Genomic DNA, 24,424 nt, shown 5'->3' on the forward strand with positions numbered 1-24,424 from the left:
ATCAATCACGTGATTTTCTGAACAGATTAAGTATGGACTACAGGCATTAATGCAGGCACCATATAGGCGCCACAAAATCGCAATTCTTGTTGCTGGCAATAATTATAAATATCTTCAATTGCATTTTCTAATAATAATTACGATTGCAACCCTCATTATGCTAAGCTTTTAGTAATTAGAATAAACGCATAGACCGTGAGTGTTCTAAAATTAATCTTCTTGTAATTTCACTAAATTTTGCGGGTTTCTTTTATAAACATGTAGGCTATTATAGGACTAACATACGAAAGTGTATGCCACCAAAAAACAATCAAGCCTATCCAAAATAATTTTGGAAATATAGAAAAATAAAATGTGGCTACGCTAAAGTAAAACAAAATATAAATTACATAAAGGTTGCCAATTTATTTATCTTGCAATTTGTAATAATTATGTATTTGACGCGTGTGTATACGCAGTACAACAGACGCGCAGTTCTTGGCCAAATCACCAAATCAACCAATCACTGCGTTGACGTCATGTTCCAAGCTCCAATGAACGCAGTCGACACAGAATCTCGACGGTCGTAGTAACGTGACGTGCTCATATACCATTCAACTTTTCTCGTGGTCTTCATAACTTCCATAGGCAGCGAACCATTGACGACCAACACAACAAAATCGTACCTGATATAGCTTTGCATTGATCGGACTCATCAATCAACTGTTTTTTTTTATATTCACGCAACTACGTTACTATGGATGTACGAGACCAACACAGTGCTAACCACCCGGTTATGAACTTGCCACCGTCTCTTACGACCAACAGATTTGGCCCATCACCACCGGCTCATACTTCCTTACCTGGCATGCCTGGTCCGCAAAGAGGCGGCCATGGACCCCCGCCGATGGGTCCCCCAGCAGGTCATGGTGGTCCCCCACCAATGATGGGTCCTCCCCCAGGAATGATGAATCCTTTTGCAGCTGCAGGTCCTGAGACTTTGGAACAGTTTGGTATGAGAATAACGCAGACAGTAACTGGAGGTTTTCTCATGTTATCAATGGCAATGGGGCATCAAACTGGTCTGTTTGATAAACTGGCATCATTTGAGGGTGATCCAAAGACATCCCAGGAGATTGCAGACGAAACGGGTCTTAAAGAAAGGTAAGATCAAACAGTGAAATTGATTCAGGTCTTGGATTGTTACCTGGTATAATCTTGACTTTTATAATATTAGACTATTATCATTAGACTTAATCAAGCTTAGGCTATAATAAAGCAATAGGTCTTACATAAAACAATCGATAGACAATATTCTAGTCAGCTGGATAAAATGTAAAGCTATTCATAAAACTATTCAATTCTATAAATTGTGGAACAACTTGCAATCGAATGTTTAAACATTTCATTCATTGTCAGCATTCGAAAACCGAAGACTGAAGACGAACTGTACCCTAATTGATCCATTTTCTTTATGTTACCACGTTGCATTACATATATTGTTTGTATTATAATTGTTTTTTATATTGTAAAGACTGTTTCAGACGCAATTCTGCTATGTATTCAGAAACGCGCTTATACTAAGCAGAAATTTTAACATTTTCGGGAGTCAGGAAACAAATTTTCTAAGCCAAGATTTCCATATTTAAGTTGTTCAAAAGAGCCCAAAAATGATCTACTATAATCGCAATATATTCCAATCATGAGCCAGACGAATCAATTTTTGAGATATAAAAGGCAGGATATTGAATGATATAAGCAGACAGATCAGTTTGGCATTGGTGTTAAGTCGTGGATGCTTCACCATCTTAAGTATTGAAATAAAGAGCTTTAGCGCAACCAGAGGCAATGTCCGCATCATCAGGAGACCGAAGATAATACGCTTTGGCGATTAGGTCTGTACTGTATAGCATGATTGAAATATTTGGTATTCAGTTTTTAAATGTCTATTAAAAAAGAGGATATCGTTTTTAATCTTAGGATATGCCTTTCCGGAAATCCGTATTGAATACATTGAATTAGTCAAAATTCTTTGGTTGCATATCATAATTATTGATGAAATGTGTGCTATAAGCAGTTTCAAAACGATCTACATTCAGTGCTGTTTATTTATGGGTTTAATTTATGCCATGTGCAGAACGGTGAATCTATTTTCATTGACTGATTGATAGAATTGTGATGTTTTACAAAAACTAACTAAATTGATGACTATGTACCACATAACTTTTTTGCAATACAACTCAAGATAAAAGCGACAAAAAAACCCAAAGAAAATAACCAAAAAACAAACAAACAAACAGAAAACAAAAAACACAATATTAGCGCGATCATAATGACCAACCAACGTTAATTTTCTATTTCTGTATAAATCATTTGTTAAATATAAAATAATATTCTTGAGTAACATAATTTAACTCCAAAAGTACACACATCTATAATATACGCCACGTATTCTAAAAAAACCAGCAAACGCCGCCCATCGCCCATGTGAATGCGGTGCTATCTTATGAAGATAGCAACTACACCACCATCAGTTTTAATCCTACATAAATGACAATTGTTCTTTTGTTTATTTGCTTACTTTGTAAGTAGTCTTTGTTGTAATTTACGCATAGTCACTTGATTTCAACTGAAACCATAATGCTTGCATGCGTGCAGGTATTATAGTTACATCACTCACAAATCATTTAAGATGTTAACACCTTTTATACCGGAAAATTACTGCAATTCATTAACTTCGCTCTTTTGTATTTTGGCATTGGAAGCTGAACCCTTTGCTAAAGCTTCCAACATTAATATATCTATATAGATAAAATACACTTGCAATGAATGTGGGTGGAACATTCAGTTAAGCGTACATTCTCTTACCCTTGCTTTGTGTCTTGTTTATGATCGATTGTTGTAGCTCTTTTGTTTTAAGTAGAACAAAGAAAATTAACTTGCCTTGTCTGGTGTGGTACCGTTAATTTATGTATATTATGCAGTGGGAGATTAAGTGGTTGATGTCATTACACCGTGGTTAACGTTACTTTCACGGATGATATAACAAATCCATAGTGGTTTTGAAAATCATATCTAGAGCTTAAATATACGATGTAAAGACTAAATAACAAAAGAAAATAGGGCCTATAAACCGTTTTGATATCTTGCGGAATGTTAAGAGAACTGCGGATTAGATAGATTTGGGGTTACCATGAGGAAATTCAACGACTTAATGAATCGCCAATTTATTGGATAATGATGTAAGTCATATTTTATATTATACATTTTCATCAATTGGTCCAGTATTACCCGACTTGCTCCCCTGAGACAAACTGAAACTCTGTATAATTACATGTAACAAAAAGGGAACAAAAATAGTCCCTCGGAAAAATCAGAGGAGCGTTCAATCAAATTGCATTTTTTTAAATTACATAGAAATAAACATTTGAGTTAACGAAAGTAAATTTATATAATTTTTGCATACCAATGTCATTAAAAATCGGTTCATGCAATGGCAACTTCTCTCGATATATTCATTTGAAGTGAAATATCAAATAATAATGGCCACCTTTTAAAGTGCATGGAAAGTATATATGAAATTTATATTCGGACGGGTGGGGAAAGAAAATTGAGGGACAAAAGTGAATTTGTTGTATCCTACTCCTTCACACCCCACAAGAAGCGTTGCATGGTGACAAGTCATTCATAACTACGTGCAGCGCAGGAACACTCTGGAACACTTTACTTCTTCATTTTAAGGGAGACACAGGATATTTAAATATTTAAAGGAGATGTTGAAAAAGCTCTGGATGAGAGAAAAAAAGCGTTTTAGTTTATTCACTTATTGCCAGGAAGTAAGTATAACTTCAACCCAGGGGAGAGTAGGGAAAGTATTGGCATCCGAAGGGGTACCTTTATAGCCACCCTGACCAAGCATGACAGTTCATTTTGCCACTATATGTACCCGAGAGATGCGCACCTGAGAGGACCATAGTTTTACTTTTCCCCAGCATTAGCGATATCGATGTTCACCGTCTCGACATGTATAAAATTGTATAGTAAAATAGTGTTGTTATTTTACTATGCTCTGAAATATGTCCTATATTAATGGTTTATTTTGACAAAGATAGGAAGCTGCTTGTCACTATCTCAAAAGAATCAAATGCGTGATATATCACATGACGGGTTTCACAAGTCGAAGAATTTGACTGTTATTTTGTGTTGCTGTGTACGGTGGTATAGATCATTCATAATCCTACTTCTCGCCGTGTGATTACTAAATCGAGCGTAAACCATGTGAATGGAATTGTTGCAAATTTTATGTCTTGGTGTATAGATATATCATTTATAGCTGGAAATTATTGATCTGTGATCTTCACAGCAGATAATCTTAACTTCCCGGCATGCCTTATTCCAGTCTCCCTAATCTCCCGGCATGCCTTATTCTAATCTCACTTTATTAATTATATTAATCATGCATCCTATTTCACGATGTATGACTTGGCACAATTTATAGAAAGGCCTGAGTTAACCTTAAAAAGAATACTACGGTTCTGTGTTTTCCAATTATGTCTGGCTTTCTACAATCCTGGTAAAAAAGAGTTTGAACACTTGTATAAAAGTAGCATGTTTTAAACCGTTATATTTGACATTCTAAAAGTTCGCTTGGTGTGAAGCCTAAACCCTTTCCTATACTGGTCCAACTATTCCCCCTTCCATCAATGTTGGTTGTCTAGTGGAGCATGACCTAATCACCAGGTTTCAATAATGAATGGGGAATGGGGGCACATTTGAAGTACCCAGGTCAAAGTGTTCCAACGATTTTGTCCGGGATTGTAGACCACTTTAAAAAAAAGTGCTAACTTGCATTGAAGTTTTCAAATACCTCATGCAGTTTCTCTGATTTGGTAAAATACCACATTTATATAGCTGCCAACCTTGCATTTGAGGAGAATATATGCAATTAAAAATAATATTACAATTTTATCGAAAGGGCTGTTACATGATTGGCTTCATAAATTGCTAAAACGATTTTGATTAATGCAGTGTGTATGAATGGTATTTAGTGAAGTTGAATTCATGCTTTCTAAATTTGTGATTACCAAACACAAAAAAGTGTTGTAAAACATTTGAAAACTTTGCAATATCATCAAATGTCGGCGTATACATTCTAAAGCTCGCGTGAAAACGTTGTAAAACGTACTAATGATTAGCTAGATTTGCTAGAACAACGTTTTTAAAAAATATTGTCAAAATGTAGTTGTATTTTGTTCCAAAGGTTAAAACACATTTTGTTAACTCTTTGAAGAATGTTTTGCAACAACTTTTACGCTTTACCATTTACATAACCCGACAATTAAACGTTTTTGGACAACCTTTACTAACTTTTTGCGAATGTTTTCGAAAGCTGTTCTGTTTTGGTACCAGAACAGAACAGCTTTCTGTTTGTGACGGTTGCCATGCTCTTACGAAAAACAAATGGGACATTTAAAAGAAAAGGTTCATTTTCGATATGTACGCTTCAGTTGATTAAAATATAATTTGCTATGTGAGAGTTCAACAACATAATTTTGCATATGTCATCATTTTGATAAGAAATACATACATTGTTACGCAAGCTCATTAATGTACAGGTGAATTCTGCCTACAACGATCAGTCACGATGGCTCATCAATGACACACTGAACACGCCCAAATACGACACGCCTTTAGTAATACGATATAGAACATTTATATTTCTGAGAAAATCTTATTTTCGTATTTTTTTATCAGTCATTTCGTGCTAAATATTACCAATCAGATAATCATAATACAATCATAATACAGGTTGTTTTTTGGTAAGCACAAATGAAGGGGTTCATATTGCACCGGGAATTTTGTATAGAACGCCCATGCATCCACGGCTGGAGTAACCTGCCAATTACCTATATCCATATCTCATAATTATTTGCCCCGTGACAACCACAAAATATTGATAAATATTAAAATGATGTTGTGTGGATAATACGTGATGTTATAACATTTTGCATAATTGCATGGTGCAATATGTACGATGACGATATACGGTTGTGTCTTTATTTTACATAAACAGCGTCAATTAGTGTATAAATGTCCGGAATAAAATTCGCGTGGGCCCTATGACCATGATGACATCAACCAGACCGAGTTACAATGCAAGAAGCTGCAAGGGTCGGTTAAGTACGTGATTCATTTACTGATATAGCCCTATATATTATTGGAGATAATAAGGAGGATTATACACAAAAATTTGTATATTTCGATGGTTTTGATAAATATAAGAGCATGTTTTTATGTATTATTGCCGGGACTTAACTAAGTATCTTGCCGACATTTCTGAAATAAGCTTGCCGATGCTAACAGCAAACCCGAGCAGCTAACAGTCGAAGAGTCGCATATTTATATGGCGCGGCTAAAGATATAGGCTAGCTGTTACATGTTGTCGAAGCAATGCACACGCAGGCGACACAACCATACCGCGGTATAAACGCCACATTTGCTCATCCACACCAGCCGGCGGCCTTTGCGACTCTGCGTAGTATGCATGTTGTCCGCGAGGGTTTCTTTTATATTATATCCAAGCAAAAGTAAACACAACAAAAACAAAAACAGATCGATGTTGCATAATGGGTCATACATCTTAAACTTTTGAACATCTTGACGTGTGCCCAAATTCGGCAACTGTGCCCAAATTCGGCACCTGCGCCCAAATTCGGCAACTGTGCCAAAATTCGGCACTAGTGCACAATACTGCATGCATTCGTGTCTTGTTCTTAAATTCTATAAATGCACAAATTCTGAATATGACAGCATAAAGTCTTGCGCGTCTAATAGGGAATGTTCGGTTTAACCTTTTGGTGACTTGTGATATTATTTGATTAAATGCGAGGAATTGAGACCAATTTCGGCATTTGTTTATTCGATCTATGAGAGAACAAGTGTGCTATAATAAAGTTGATTGATTTGGTAAAATGTACTACAGTTTTAACTCGACACCTTTTCTATCCTTTATACCTTTTACATAATATATTTTTTGGGTGATGTCGAAGTCAATATTTAATTGTTAACTTTTGTTTACTTATGCCTGTGGATTTGGATTTTTACTACTGTAGTATATATACTTCCATGGTTTTCATAATTACTTTCTTTGTCTTATTCTCCGTATCAAGTTGGTATCCTGGACTAAACCATTCTGATAATATGTTTTGCCCACTGACATTGTCATCATTCACAATAATTGAATGGTAATAAACTGAATTTTAAATTTGATATAACCACATATTCATGAAATCGATATGCCTACAAGTGTTCCATTTTTATTTTTTACTAACTTACCCGTTATATCGTGTAAACTTGTGCCGCATGTTCATGATCACAAAGCGTAGCCAGAATAATTTATTGAGTGAGAAAGAATTATTTGTATAGAAAGAATTGTTAAAGCAATCCAGTAAACAAACTTGTGTTGAACACATTTTTGACAAGTTGAAGATTAATTAGCGGGATTTACTTTGACATGAACACAAGCGGAAAGCTTCTAATTCGTCTCACCTATGACCTATATGTTGTATACATGTTTACTATGTCTGCACGTTGTTATTAACATTTCGTGTTTTTACATAGCTGATAAGAAATGATACGGTATATTGATAGATATATCTTATGCTGGAATACGTAAAAAGCGGTAAAAGGTTTGTCAAGCAGACCAAATCGGTAAACATTTAATGAAATTAACATAAATACCAATATTTGTATTATACCGACGTTAAATGAAATAACTAAGAAATCTGTCGGAAACTTGCGATTTAGAAGACAAAATTTAACATCTATAAACAAGTGGAAAGCATTACTCTTCTGACTACATGTTAAAGCATTATGATGTTCCATCAGTGTATCACCATACATGTCACTAACATTCATGTTGATATTTATAATAATACCATTTTTGCTTACAAAATAATGGTTAAAAAATCATTAATCCCATTACTTCCAGGATTTTCCCCGTAATGTGAGACATTCTCGAATAATGTGACTCACTTGAAGACCCTTGCTTTTACCGATCTACTTAGCTTTGCTCTCAGTTTGTTTCATTTGATTATGTCATACCTCGACTCCATCATAATTATCTAAAATTTCAGTGGAATTACATAAATTTTTGGAATGTATACGCAAGGAAGGACGTATGAATGCTTGTCATTTCAGTGGCGACACAATTTCCCAACCACCCAACATCCAGTTCTCATGAATATGAAGAAATCATGAATATGAAGAAATCGAAGATGAAGAAACAAGAAAGAAGAAAACGTCGAAGATAACGACAAAGAAGAAGAAAAACTGTATGAAGACGACGTCGAAGGTGCAGAATAAGAAGAAGAAGAAGAAGAATTTGGAGGAGAATAAGATGAAGGCGAAGATGAAGAAGAAGAGGAAGGAGAGAAGGAGGAAGAAGAGGAAGAGAGAACTTCAGAAGGGGTAACGAGAATGAATGTGACGAAAAAGATGAAGATGACGATGTTGACAACGAAGGGGAATGAGGAGGAGAAGAGAAGATGAAAAAAAGGAAAATAATAAGAAAAAGACGAAGGAGGAGGAGAGAAGGAAGAACAATAAGAAAAGGAGGATGAAGAAGAAGAAGAAGAAAGATGAAGGAGAAGGAGAGAAGAATTCGAAAAATAAGAAGAAGAAGAAGGAGGAGGAGGAGAAAGAGAAGGAGAAGAAGAAGAAGAAAGGGAAAACGAGGAGGGAGAGAGAGAAGGAGAAAAGACAAAAAACTGACATAGAAGATGACGATGATGATGACGACGACGTTTATGACGATGACGAGGAGCATGACAACAACGAAGAGGAGGTATAAAGGAAGAGAAGGATGACAACGACGAGAGGAGGAGGAGAAGGGGGAGAGGAGATGTAGGACAAAGATGAGATGTATCATTCAATATCATAGAAGGCATATCTTGCCCTCTACTTAACACCCTACCCTGGTTATTCCTACCCTGGATGGATCAAGTGACTTCTGTATCGTGGCATCTTCATCCATTTATCCTATAGTCATCGTGGAGTCTCCGTCTCATCCCATTAGCATTTACTCCAACTACCGTCAGTCTCCTGAGGACAGATTATGAAATAAACTGGATTAAAACAATTTCAACATTGGATTATTTAGGTCGTAACCTACCAAGCTTAGGCCATGTCATCATCATTAGCAACTTAGCAAGTTATTCCAGGTAATATGATGCCAGTATAATTATCAGTCGGGGCAAAATCAGATCGCAAGCTTATTGCTTGGCATATTATATGCATTTTTCTTTTTTAGGGAAATTATTTAGGTCGTATAACCGGGAACATGGCAAGTTTAGGCCATGTCATCATCATTTAGCAACTTAGTAACTTATGCCTGTACAATTATCAGTCGCGGCAAAGTTGGATCACACTTGAAGCTTATTACGTGGCTTATTACGAACTTCCCTTTTCTTTCTTTTTTTCAGAGAAGACTTAAATTAAGCTTTTAATTTTGTTCACACTGAGAAATGACGGTTCTCCAAGTATAAGTGTTCATTACGAAACAAACGAAAGGTCCCTTATATATAAAATTTCTATATTTTATTCACTGTTTCGGCTACCATTGCTATAAACGGGAACTGTTTTCATTTCTCTGATTATTGTACGACCAAACACCTGCTATATAAGGAATGATTTAGAAAGATGTTTATGAGTTTTTCTTTATGTCAACATTTAGTTTTGAAACCTTGTCAACAGAGCCCATAACACTGACATGCGTAAATACTGCAATAAATGAATTTTTCTGGAGGGCAAGTAATTGCTTCCACTCTTTATCCGGACGTTATAGATTCCAAGCATGCCTACATAAATACGCGCTCTTTGTGAGAACAAGTATTTTTTGTTTCCTACAAATCTCTTTTTTTTTATAAAGTTTTCACCACCCAAATTTGTAAGGACTTCAAAATAAAAAGCGAACCTTGCGAATACCGATTTAATATTCTATCACAGAATAGTTAATATATAGTAATATTATTTTTGTTTCCGGAATCACACGGGTGACTAGGTTAATCCAATTTTCCTCAGTTGTGTAAAAATAGTGTTTGGTAGAGGCTGGAAAAGAGCTCCCAACCTCAATTTAACATGTTTCTGGCTGATTTCCCCGTGAAGAAACTTTGACTTTGTTGCGCCTATTGTTGCGGAATCAAAAGACTTAGAGGGAGGAAAATATAACAACAGCAAATTTAAATTAAGAAATTGAACTTCAATGGAATTGGGTGTCGGTAATCTAAAGTCATCATACGCTTGATTTGAATATCAGTTATGGCAGTTAATTGTCAGAAAACATTATTAATTCTTTCAATTTGCAACCAAGCATTAAACTATAAAGTAAAAGTGTGTTCAAATTTCAAGCATGCCAAGAATTATATTTTCTTAGTTGCATTATTCAATATATTTTGTCACGCTAACAAAATCAAACTAATAACGACAATAAAATTAATACCGATACATAATTGAATATTACAATGCCGTTCACATATAATTATTTATGATTCCGTTGATAAAAGAAGGAAACGCAGTTACCCAGATGTTATGACGAAAAGTCGCAAATATCTGAATATTATTTGTTTTGATGTACTTATTTTGTGTGGATCCCCTGACAGTGGTAAGCGTGCATTGCTATGATGCATTGAGCATATTGAGGATACAACGAGTGTCATTCGCCCGCACTTCTCGCATAGATTGGGCATTTAACCGGTGGGGCACTTATTAAACACAAATTACCTTACGGTATACTCTGAAAGACCGCGCAGTTCCGAAAGACCCCTGAATCTTACCAAAACAGAGCCCTTCAAAGACTCCTGATTTTGATAATTTAAGCTCGAAAATACCCCTAAATTGCTCATTCTACACGTTTATGTTTTTCCACACGATTTTCAACCAGAAAATCAAGAAAATCCCTTGATTGTGACTGTTCGCAGCTCCAAACGACCCATTTTTGCCGGTACGCCGTCATCTCCAGCTCCAAAAGACTGAATTCTGGAGGAGCACTGGGTATACCCACCAAAAAATTGATGATAATATGCCCCCTATAGGGATTTTGAAATATGTAGGGCCTACAACAACATTGCAGAAAAAGGAGCACATTTCTTTCTTGATTGATTCATAGTGCATATTTGGAATTTTTTGATGAAATGTTGTAACATAATTCATTTTTTTATTAAGAGAACGTCCTTTCAGCCTTTCAGATATTGAACTTGTGAAGTTATTTCGCCGACAAGCAATCAATTTATTCCTTCATTGCATATTAGTATTTTACAATTTTGTACAAGACCGATTGCTATTATACGTGTACATGTACAAGTAACTTTTTTGACACCGCAGAGACACCTTACGACCTTTCTGCTGCAAACAACTAGAAATGTTTTGTCCTGGTGTTTAGTGTACAATACACAGGTGACATAAAATTACAAGGAAGTGTTTGACAAACTTTTAACAGCAGTCTCATTTATCATGTGAAAATCCTTTTCGTCAACGGAGAGCAATTAGTTTGGCCTTGAACTTGCCAGTTGATCCGGAGTCGATCGCCTGGGGCCCGGTAGCTATATAACTTAAGTAAGCCTCTTAGCGCTTTTTGGGCTCGCTAGCATAGCACCGCGTCCCGATATTAAAACTCCTGTGCAGTTTGCTTCAATGTAGGTCGGACGGTCATAACCAAATTGATCAGTTTGGATCGAAAAATTGCTTCAGCGTAGCAGAATCAAAAACATAAAGTTGTTTGAATGCCTGTGAGTACAATACGCCTCTGCCTACTAGCACCCAGGGGCTTGCAAGATCTCTAGTGATTGCGTTTCTCAAGGAATACGATCTACACTTGCTTTTTGCTTGCTATAAGTTATCAGCTCACCAGCCCACCTTGAATGCCCAAGGCACAGCTGCTGTAAAAAATAGGATTGCTCAATAAGGACAAGAGAGCCAGGAAACAAAATAAAACACCGGCCACAAATCCTCTACAAAAACCTGGATGGGACAAGCAAGATATACAAAGAACTTTTCTTGTTTTGAGTTTGCAAAGATTGCATTCTTAAGTTGACCTTGGTCATGGGTTCAAGCACAGGGCAACAAATAAATTCAACCAAAATCAATTTTCATTAAAATTGGTCAAAACTGTTAAAATGATTGGGCGATGATCGCTCAATATAGGTGCATGAGGGAACATGTATGTTACAACCTATTGAAACATGTACACATGCAAGCATCACTTTAGCAGTCACATAGAATTAGTCGTAAAAATGAAATTTGGGTTAAATACTCAACAATATGCCATTAATCTTTTGATAATATTATTTGAGTGTTATTAATCGTACCGGGAGCTTAAATAGTATCACCGCGTAGATCAACCTCCTGCGTTGATGGGCGAAACCACTGTGCTATCTACTGAAGATAGCAATACATATTACACACGCATAATGCATATTAATTTAAGCATGTACATGTGATAGGTCTACGGCACATGCTGTATACGGTCGTGGAGATGTACCATAGACCATAGACATGATAGACGAAACCTCTGTTGAATCGCCGTTATAGATCCCTGTGCCGCATTCTTTAAAAAACTACTTGTTATCTGAGAACCACGGCAACACGACAAAAAAGGGTCATGTCTATTCAAATGGACATTGACCTTTGTCATCATCTTATTTACCATGGTAACGAAACATCCTAGCTATGGCAAACTATTCTTCTTTAATTCTTTATAGAAGAGGAACAATTTGAGACTATTTCATAAAAATCGGATTATTTTAAAGATTTTGACCCTTGTGGAGGTCAAATGGTGACCATAGACTTTTATAACCCCAGAAGGGAATGTCACAGATAGGTAAAAGTATACTTTTTCTGGATCGTTGTGACAAGAGAAATCATTTGGTGAACTTTTCAACAGCATTTGAGCAATTTGAGTTTTGACCTCTGTGTGAACTTTGACCCTCCATGTCTCAAAATGCAAAATGCTGACAGAGGTCCAATAAACATATTTTTAAAATTGGTTGTCTTGAGAAGCAGAATCTATCAAAAACTGCGGAAACCAAAACAACTTCAAACCACTGGCAGGCAGGCTATATACGAGTATATCTTTTTCTGTACGGAGGTCAATGAACAACATTCGTGTATTTATAGCAGTCTTCAAAATCGGCGAGCCGCTTGTCTATTTTAGCCTTTTTAGAGGGTTGGCGCCTGGCGGACACAAGGATAGGATGCATAAAGCGCTACGAAGTCGGTCAAGTTTTTTGAATTTGCTGGGTTTTACTCAAATTGAATGACTGCCCCCTTTTGTGTACTCCAAACATAAAAAAGGCTATAATATTAACAGAATGATTAAGGCGGCCAAATCACCGTATTATCTTAAATCAAGCATAAAGTGATATATAATGTCGGAAATATCCTAATTTAGCCCTAAATTTGACAGGAAGATTACATCGACAAAACCCATCAAATTTATAAAGAAAAAGTATTGAACAATAACATTACATAATAATCTCTCACTGTCTGTTATGATTATAGTTATAAGCGTAAAAGAAGTGAACGAAAAATTAATACGATTTGTCCCACAATTCGCCCATTGCAGCCTTGCGTGACAGTATTATCATCGAGTTATATGGTATAAAAAAGTCCAAGACAGTTTATACGACTTCAGACTGACGCTTACCACTGTCAGGGGATCCTCGCAAAATAAGTACATCAAAACAAATAATATTCAGATATTTGCGACTTTTCGTCGTAACATCTGGGTAACTGCTTTTCCTTCTTTTATCAATCGATTTTCATTATCTGAATCAATATATTATTAAAAAATAACACTTCGGTGTTTTGCAAAAGTTCATTCTACAAATCATTTACTTTGAAAACTTGCTTAATTTATTGTTGTTGATGAGTTATGTACGTTTTACAAAAGTGTTGTTGTTTCAGCCTCTTTACAACATAACTCAAGAACCACAGGACCTACAAAAGTATATCTGTGATATTTGAATTCTTCTACATGCACGCTTGCTATGAATTGAGCAATGCATTTTTTGCTAAAGCTCACTACCATTCGCAAGATGCTGTGAACTCGGTGACAAAACCAAGTGGGCCAGTGCGTGTGCCTTGAGGCACACCACCTTTCAACTTAACCCAATCACTAATTTGACCACGGTACCGAACACTCTGCTCTCTCCCATCAAGAAAACTGGCAATCCATGTCAATACTGAGGGACGTATACCAAGGGATATAAATTTATTGATGAGCACATTGTGGTTTACTAAATCGAAAGCTTTGCTGAAATCAGTGATAACAACCGAACCCAAGTGACCGGGTTTGTCAGAATTCATGATCAGAGTATCCATTAATTTTACCAGATAATGTGTGGTGGAAACACCTTTGCGGTTCTCTCCTCTAACAACCACTTTGCCATAAAACCCTCTGCAACTTTGGCAAAGTGGTCAGTTAGAGAGACTGGTCTCAGTTTATCCCAAGTAGCAGGTTTAGACTTGGGAATGAATCGGGACTATAACAGCCCTCTTTCACGTATGATTGATTGAGGATTTCGGCAAGGGGTTACTAAGTTTATAGGAGAACTCTCTAATGAGCCTAGCGGAAATACCGTCTGGACCACCGGCTTTTCCAATTTTTATTTTCTTGAGCATTTCATAAAACCTCATATAGTCATGAACAGTATAGGGCAGGTTTGGATCCGGTCGATAAAGCAGGAAGCTTGGCGGTATCAAGCACATCAAGGTCATTAGAAAAACTGACGCAAAGACGTTGTTGATGCTGTTCGCAACGGCTTCAAAGTCATTTGCATCAACACCTGGAGGGGGCTGAATGGTTGACTCAGAGTTGCTCAAATTTGCCATGACCTTGAACTTGCTTGTACCACTCAGCTGGATTTGCTTTTTTTTTATGGCGTTGGACTCTGGTTTTATAGTGCTCTTTCTTCGCCTTTGCAATTTCACGACTAATTTTATTACGCAAACGTTTCCATTTTCGCGACCTTAATGCTCGAGACCTGTTGTGTTGTATCTCATCTATGAGGCGTTTTATGTAACTAGTCATCCACGGTTTATCAGCGCTGTGTAGTTTCATTGTTTTAATAGGAAAGTATGTATCAATGCCATCCTGAAGGATGGTATAAAAGGCATTGCATTTTCCACTGCACTTGATTTTTCATACACTTCAGACCAGTTACGCTCTCCAATCCGAAGTCCAAACTCTCTCATACTTGAATTCCGGGACTTGAATCTTTTACCGGTCTTACAACTCGCGAACGCGAACGCGTTGTGTTGGATTTGGATGGCAGACTGTTCAGAGGGGACCAACGAACCGATGAATGCTCGCTTGTTCCAACTGGAGAATATATTTCAGTTTCCTTGTAATATCGATTCATAGTATAGCCTATAATTTTGTCAAGAATCGCGTCTTTCCTGGTAGGTTTATTAAGGGATCTAGAATGAGCGTTTATGGCGTTTCGACAGTATTTTTTTTGGGACATGAGAGCACCTCAGACGTATCGAATTGCATTCTGAATACGAAGCATGTCTTTCTGATATCAAATAATTTTCATTTTTGAAATTCACGATATAATACAAATTTTATGACAAATTATTAAAATTTGATATTTTTCAAATTTTTGATATATAACAGTCCTCGAAATAAATTTTATAAATCTAATGATATATTCTTAAAGTGTATGTAGCTGGGAGGAAAAGCCGACGATCAATTGAAAATTTTAACCTTTTATATTGAAGATATGGATGTTTTTCCCAAAAAGACCTATTTTTTGTGTGTTTTGGGGAAAAAATCCATATCTTCAATACGAAAGGTCAAAATTTTCAATTGATCGTCAGCTTTTCATCCCACCTACATACACTTTAAGTATAAATCATCAGATTTATAAAGTTTACTTCAAGTACTGTTAAATATCAAAAATATAAATTTTTAATGATTTGCCATAAAATGTGTATTACACTGCGAATTTCAAAAAATCAAAATTATTTGATATCAGAAGGACATTCTTCGTATTCAGAATGCAATTCGATATGTCTGATGTGCTCTAATGTCCCACAATAAATACTGTCCAAACGTTCATACCCCTTCCCTTAACTTGAGACACGTAACATTGTAGTCAAAGACCTACTATAGGATTAAGCACGCAATGTCCATTAATTAGTCAATCAATTAGCCTAATTTAAACCAATGTTTACAATATTTTCCTCTCGAAATCGGTTTTCATCAAAACTCGCCTATTCAAATGACAATTTATGCTATCGGCCTTTGGTCTTTGGTCTATGAATTTTTGGCAACTATAGCATGACTGAAGTTTGTCATGCTCGTGGCTATATTATTTGATGTTCATTGTGCTCGCTATTGACACACTGTTTCCCAATGACCAAATTGAGCAATAAAAATTCCGACAGAAAATGAGAAAAGTATCAATTAATTCAAACTTAAGGGTGTTTACATAAGTGACTAACTGGACAAGTGAATAATAGTCACGCAGGACTAAAAAAAACGAGTTATTTTTGCTGCAAATTGTGGACACACATCAAGAGGAGTCACGCCAGAAAGATACCGTATTGTTTTGTACATCCGGTGTTCAACCTTTTGAGTTTGAACCTACTCCTCTTTTCGCCATACGCCAAGTGTTTCTAGAATGCTGCTAAAATAAGAAAAATTTTAATGCTAATTTATTGTACATTCTAGGGAAGCGTGGTTACCTTTTTGAAATCACCGAGTGGGAGGGTTTTTAATGAAATATATTTTGTGTTAAAACTGAAGCATCTAAGAATATGAATATTAACTGCACATCATATAACGATTCGTGATACCCAATCGTGCTAAAATTGATGTGGTTTAGGAGGCAGAGAAAATTTCCCTTTTTTTTAAATTTCATATTATGTTAGGGAAATGTGGCTGGGAGAATTTATGTATGAAGAAGAGTGGTGTGGTTTGAACCCAAACGGCATACATGGGAAAAAATGCCATCCATAGAAAACAATACAGCATTTTTTTTATTTTTGATAAAACGAGCGACTAAACAACAATTTAACCTTGTTTCGTAAACGTGTCAATTAGACAGACGAGACTAATTTGTCATATTATATTATCCAAGTTTTATTATCCAAATAATTTTGATTCTTTTTATGATTTTATGATCCTATTTAGTTTATTCACAATCAGCAGACGAGTAAGTTGTCATAATAATAGTTGTCAGTAGTTGTCATAAGATTTGTCATAACTCATAAATCTTGAAATAGAGTAAGGGATTAAGTGTGCAGTCAACCACGGTTTGTAGACTTTACTTTTTTTAAGAAGGAATGTTTCCTGATTTATTATGTGTTTTCATAAATTTTAACTCTTTAATCATTGTTAACATGGTTACTAAAGAGTCGTGGGTGCAGTTTAGCTTAACGCCTCCTCCAGAGCTCACTTTTTGACCTATATAGGACCTGTAGGCCTAAATAACCAAGCAAACACAAAACGATTTACATAAAACGTTGAAATGTCCGGTTAAGTTATGTACCATTTAAATTGGCCAAAGTTGTTCAACTATTTTAATGAGTGCGATGTTTTGTTTAATTACATGAACTAGGCGACGGGAAAGTAACACCGTGCTTCAGCTTGCCCGGTAACTCTCAATGGTCAACGGTATACGGACTAATGCCAAATGCCAAATTTGAACCGCGCCAGGGATTCGAACCCGGGTCATGTCCTAAACTGCACCCCGGCCTAGGTAGCCCATCGATGAATAATACGATATACTATCACTGACTGATCCACTTATTGCACACACCAACGTAGCCACACGCCAAGTGTCGTCAAAAAGACAGTAAAAGCATGAAATGGCAAAATCTAGTCACGGCTAATTAGCTGCTTACGCGCCCATATCACTGCAATCAACTTGGAATCATAACAACGTCAAATTTTGAAACCGCTAAAATTTTAAAATTGGGGAAAACATGAAATTGTACCCGAAAGACCGGCGCTTTACCAACTGAGCTAATGGGGTTGAGACACACATTTGCAGGTTAACTAATTGTTCGTATTATGTTTATCGATGATTTGCTCAAAACCCTTTACACTTTTGTGGATGGTGCTCTTCATGTTTGCACGTTTTAAAAGCGCTCGATAGTAAGCATTATGCTATTGCTAACTATCGAGTTTTTACGGTATGTCGTTGGATATCCATCATAGCATTTTACCAACACCTAAAATTATCATAAAATAACAAAAATAGAGAAACGGAATTTTGGTTATCATCTATTATATACACTGTACCAGGTATCCACAAAAATTAAGCTCCTTATAAAACGATATCATCTAAATCTTTGCGTAAGCTAACGAGAGATACACAAAATATAATAAAGTCTTCCCTCTCGGCTCACTTTAAAAATCACTCCAAATAACCCACCCAAACAGCACATAGAAAGCAAATTATGCGTAGCCCAACTGCATTTTTCAAGAGTAGGCCTACATGTAATCCAATTTCATTGTCAAAATTCATGCCATCAATATCAAACTTTATCGAAACTGTTTTTCGACATACAACGTTGATTAAAATAACTTTTCATCAGTAAATAAATTTGAATTTCAAATTTTGTGCGTGGGTGAAATAATACGCGGGATTGGAGCAAGACTGGCGGGAACAACTTTAATAAATAACATTGTGCGTGCGGCCTCAGTAAATAATTGGATATATGAACAGAATATGTTATGGAAAATTTTGTTTTTATTGTATTATGTTGTAATTATACTATTTGTTATTTGTATAAATTGTTTCACATCACGCTATACGTGTGCGGTATATAACTTTTTTTTTATTTGGAAAGTATTAGTGGCGGAACTTTTTGACACAAATTCTGACGCTGATCCGAGGAATTTTACAGCCAACGGGTGCAAATTTTAAGAATTAATTCAGGCGGAAAAGTTGACTTAGCTTTTGCAACGTCCGGAACTATATCACAAAACAACACGAAATTTATACATAATGTGTTCACATTGATCAGTACCACGCATAAAAATAAAGTGTTATGAGCTTAATAAAAAGCTAGTTTTTATTCACTTCAATTAGCCCATTATTTACCAGGGGTGCACGTATTTAGCTACTCCAGGTGCATGCTTATTAGCAGACCCGAGGCATGCACATGTTTTGCCCTTAAATTTTAAAATCGAGACAGATATTTTATTTATTATTATTTTTTTAAATTTAAAATGGCGTCATTAAATAAAAAAATAAATAAATGTTGACATTTATATAGCGCCTTTCACATGTATCAAAGCGCTTTACATTGATTCCGCCGTCGTTAGAATATGTCAGCTGCCATACAATGCCCAAGGCATGCTCATACCTTTGGGCGCTCAATGGACAATATCCCTAACAGCTCCCCATTTCACCCCTGGGTAGAGAGAGACAAGTGAGGTAAAGTGCCTTGCCCAAGTGCACAACACGATGGCACCGCCGGGGCCCGAACTCGCAACCCTCCGTTTGTATACATAAAAATCAGCGCGTTAATATTTTGGATTGAATTTAACGTACAAGTTCCAACATTGGATGTTGATCCACTTTTCATCCTAGCCTTGAGCTGTTCAGTTTTAAAATAATATAGATGATAAGATCATTAATTAATTGAAATTGTGATTTAAAAAAAAAAAGAAAAGAAATATGATCTAAAATAACAACTTTTGTCAATGCATATTATCCGGTTGTCGGTTGGTCATTATCCGGTCTGGTGTTACTGAAAAGAAAAATGGTTAAAACAACTTAAAAGAATTATAAATTATACACATCTTTTGTAATTTTGCGGTACAAAAATGTCAGATAGAGTAAACACAAAGTCCCAAATAATATGTGGACGAATCGCGGAGGAAACACGCAATTAAAAAACGCCTGTTTTCAGGCAAAAACCGTGACGGTCATGGCTTGACTGGTTGGACCGTCACAAAAGACGAAATCAACACAAAATTCAAGGATGATCGCGCCGCTTCCGTTCATATTTCTAGTTCTCACCAATTATCATAAACACATGAAAAACAAAACCAACGAAGGTTATACATAAGTGGGTTTCAATTGATCAACGTTTGTTTATCTATTTTGCTGATAAAACAGATAATTATTCTACTTAGATACAAACAAGCGAGGTTTTAATGAACCCAGGCAGCACAACCTGCTAATGAATGAAGTTTGAACAAAATTGCGCTTTGCAAGCACGTTGAGATGATGTGACGGGTCCATTCGGTAACCACATTTAACGCCTACATTTATTTTGAACTTATTGCAAATAATTAAGATTAAATATTACATTTTCGTATAGTAACTATTTCCATGATTTTTGAGAAACTTAAAACGTATTATTTAAGGAGACACTCATACAAATACCCTGAATTTATACCATCATGCTATCAACAAAAAAAAGTTGACTATGTGTTTTCACAATTTAATTCGCTTTTACCATGTTCGCGTGATCTGCCTTACTGCAGCAGCAGCAACAACAACAACAACAACAACAACAACAAAAACAAACAAAACAAACAACAACAACAACAAAAACAAAAACAAACAAAACAAAAAACTCTTGAAACAATGCTCTCAACTCCATTTCCAGTTGTGATTTACTAAATATTCCATTTTCTTTTATTTCTATTTTTTAGATACGTCCGGGAATGGCTGGGTGCCATGGTAACGGGTCGTATCGTAAACGCTACCGAGGATGGCAAGAAATTTTTCCTTCCTCCCCACCGGGCATTATTCCTCAACACACCAGGGCTGGGTTTAGAACTTCTTATTCTTGCTTCAGCACTGCCAATGCAGAGTAAAGTCTTCAACCAAATCAGGGAATGCTTCGATAAGGATGGACCCAGAGGTGAGAACCGCTCAAAGTACCAAGATACTTTTATGGGGAGGGCCCCTTTTAGTTTTTGTTCCCCTGTTCTCTTTATATTCAATTTTGTTTATCTGTCCATGGGTCAGTAATAGCCTATAAGGCCTGGCTTGACTCTTGTTCAAAATGCTTAAGCATATGGTCCCATCAGGACATAAGTATGTTTCCGCACGGATACAATTTATGCAAACAATCAAGCAAAACACGAGCAAACGAAGTTAAACTGACAGAACAAAAGCAACATTATACGGATTGCGCTGGATTCAACCAACAGCATTATTATAGTATAGACATTTGTCGAAAAACCATTAAACTACTTTTTACTGGCGGCGCTCTTTTTAACAATTTGATAACATAAATTTACATGTATTTTTCTGAACTAGTTGTGTATGGCAAGCCACGAGTGTCATAACATGCAGCTACGCGTAAAACTTGCCGTAATCGTATTATAAGCGTGAAGAAACTTAAACTCGTTTTCAAATATTAACGAAAAGTGGGGTTTTTCACTACAGGTGTTTCATACGATAATTACCAAGAGTTTCACCACTTCATGAACAGAATTTCTCTGGTATTCTGGGAGCGTGATCTGTTGAAAACGTTTATACCATCAATTCCCGGTTTGACAGATATGCTAGGTAAGACTGGTTCGTATAATATGACAACCTTGGCCCGAAGTTGGCCGCCGTGGTATTTTATATGTGTATATCACTTTCCCATGCCCATTGCCTTAATGAGACTGCTTAAAATTCATTTCTACATGCGATCGGCTCTATACGTTAGTAGCTGATAGTAAAAACAACAACTTGACAACCAATAGATGGTGCTAAACCAATGACCGCTGGCCCCTGTGATCTAGCCCCCAGTTAAAATTGTGATTTTCATTCGGTGCATACCTGGGTGCATATTCCTTTGCCAGTCCACCTTTGTTTCCATTTGAACAAATCCTGGCTATGTCACTGCAAAACAACAACAAACAAATGAATTAATATCCTTTTAAAAAACTTTTTTTTTTCTACAGAGTCTGGCGCATCATGTCTAGATGTCGGCTGTGGCGAAGGCGGCTTATCGATTCTTCTAGCCCAACGTTTCCCTAAATCATCTTTCCGCGGGTTGGACATCATCTCTGCAGCTATCAATGATGCTAAAACCGTCGCTGCCGCGAAACACACAGAGAACGTCACATTTGATGTCATGGACGCTCATGAGATGCCCGACGACTGGGAGGGACGATTCAACTATATTGTTTGCTGGGACTCGCTCCATGATATGGCCAAAGTTGATGTGGTCTTAAAGAAGATTCATCATGTTCTTGCACCAGGTGGTATATTCTCTGTCCTAGAGGTCAATGCTCATTCAGACTGTACAAAGAACATGGACAATCCGTTTGCGTCTACATTCTATACCAACAGTCTCTTCCACTGCATGACAGTGTCAATGGCAAGTGAAGGCGGTATGGGACTGGGGAACATGTGGGGTAGGGAAAACACTACGAAGACATTAGAGTCCTACGGGTTTAAGGTGGAGGATTGCTCGGTTCCAGATGGGTGGTTTAATGTTCATTATCTGTGTAGGAAAAAGTAGAGATGAGTTTACTGGTATTGTATTATAATGGGCTTTGGTTGGTATTTGAATGAAAACATGGCTTGACTCTTAGAAAAAATGGTTCTAGGCGTTACATACAGCTATATGGTTCTATCGGGGCTCAAAATGGTTCTTTCTGACCTAGAACCATTTTTATGTATAAAATGGTTCTTCGGTGGTCTTTGCAGAACCGTTTTAGTTCTTTGCAAAACTATTTAAGGTTATACAAAACAGTTTAAGAACTTTTTGAAGTTCTGATTAGAATCTTGTTATTAAGACTGTGGCATGTCAGCAACATTATTCGGAAGGTATCATTAGTTGTGGCAATCGGATGAGGCAGACGTCCCTTGTGAAACTGGTTGAAGACAGACTATATAATGATCAATTTAACACGACACTATGCAGCTGTTAACTATAATTATATCGGCAAAATTGTTACTTTACTTAAAGCCTTCATATACGATTTTGGTCAAATTTTTATTTGATTATTCTTTGGGGATGAAATCAAAACTCGACCAGCGTTCCACCGCCGGTCCCGGGCGACTAGACTCCGTCCGGTTGGAGCTGGTTTCTATTGTTCTAAACCATGGAACGCGGTTCAACCGCCGGCTCACGAGTGTTGATTTTATCCCTTGCCAAATATTATAAATATTATTTGTAACAACTACCGCAAAATTTTCTGATCATTTCAAGTCAAACTGATGAGTTAATATGAAAGAAATCTCACTTTAACCGCGTAACTGTGGTGTTGGTGATTTAAAGTCATAATTCATTCAAACTTGCTCGGTTGTCTTGAAAACACAACTCATCTTAAAAAGATCGTACATTATGGCTTTAAATGTTGTAAATGTAAGAAAACATGGGGGGAGGGGCATGTGGTGGGCAAGGGGAAGCCCAAGATTTCCCCTGTCCTCGGGCCCGGCTTTCGCCGGCACTACTCTGATTACTATGCGTTTAATCAGATTTGGTCTAAAATGACAAAGTCGGTACGGTATATCTTGTATGTATACAGAACAAATGAAAAATAATTTATTATGTTTGTATAAATTTTGATATGAATTATTTGTAATTTTGCACCTTTTAATATCAATCAAGAAATGGGTATTTGTATTGCACTCTACTATTCAGTTTTCATCGCGTTCATGTTCTAGTGAAATGTGTTTGTGTATAATTTTGTACCCGTTATAGTATAGTTAAAAACGTGTCAAAATAATTATTGTTCATAATATAATGTAAATAATGTATAAAATGTTATTTTGGTTCGATACGCAACGAAAATGTTCGTATAATCTTTATTTATTTCATTGCTTTCTTTTGGCGACTGCGTGTCCTGTAATTATAGTTAATATCTATTTATTTTATGTGTGATTGTAAATTTATAATATTTTAGATTGTTGTACTATATAGTAGCATATTCGCAATATTTAATAGTAGACGTAGAAGAACGCGTCAAACGGACAGACATACCAAAGACATTGGTGGGTGTCTACCTCACAGTATAGCAAGTGCACATGCACAATTCACTTTAATTGGCATAACAAAATTATTTAATAATGCATCAAGTGCAAAAAAAAGCGGATTTCTTCTAAAAACCGTGCTCAGACGGGCTGAAGATTTAAGGTGTTGCTTGGACCCTCGAGAGGTCCGACACCCCAAATGTGTCCACATGGTCAGAACACCTCAAATTTTCATTCTCCGCCTGGACACGACTAATTATCTCTTTCAAAAGCGAATTCACTCTGGAAGGAGTTGTTTCTATATCAGATATACTTAATAATTTGTTCCATTGATCATTGTAGTGAAATAGTTTGTATAAAATCATTCTTTTATAGGGCCTACCGGTAGGCCTACCTTTACTTAGTTAATTTTTCGCCGGGCTTTACACCAAATCACTATATCGACCTATTCATGTTGATTTAAAGCTCATTATTTTGTTCCAATTTCTCACCTTTCAAAG

The 24,424-nt window shown here is 36.4% G+C and overlaps 1 protein-coding gene across 1 annotated transcript; it reads left to right on the forward strand.

Moving 5' to 3' along the window:
• The first annotated feature begins 575 nt into the window (after positions 1-575).
• LOC140158879 (S-adenosylmethionine-dependent methyltransferase Rv2258c-like) lies at positions 576-23,998 on the forward strand. The gene is made up of 4 exons (XM_072182141.1): positions 576-1,143; positions 20,657-20,868; positions 21,399-21,521; positions 21,905-23,998. Exons 1-4 carry the CDS (start codon positions 737-739, stop codon positions 22,465-22,467), a joined length of 1,305 nt encoding a protein of 434 aa, XP_072038242.1. The 5' UTR covers positions 576-736; the 3' UTR covers positions 22,468-23,998.
• The last annotated feature ends 426 nt before the right edge of the window (positions 23,999-24,424 follow it).

The sequence above is a fragment of the Amphiura filiformis genome, chromosome 8, assembly GCF_039555335.1.
Source record: "Amphiura filiformis chromosome 8, Afil_fr2py, whole genome shotgun sequence".
Lineage (NCBI taxonomy): Eukaryota > Metazoa > Echinodermata > Ophiuroidea > Amphilepidida > Amphiuridae > Amphiura > Amphiura filiformis.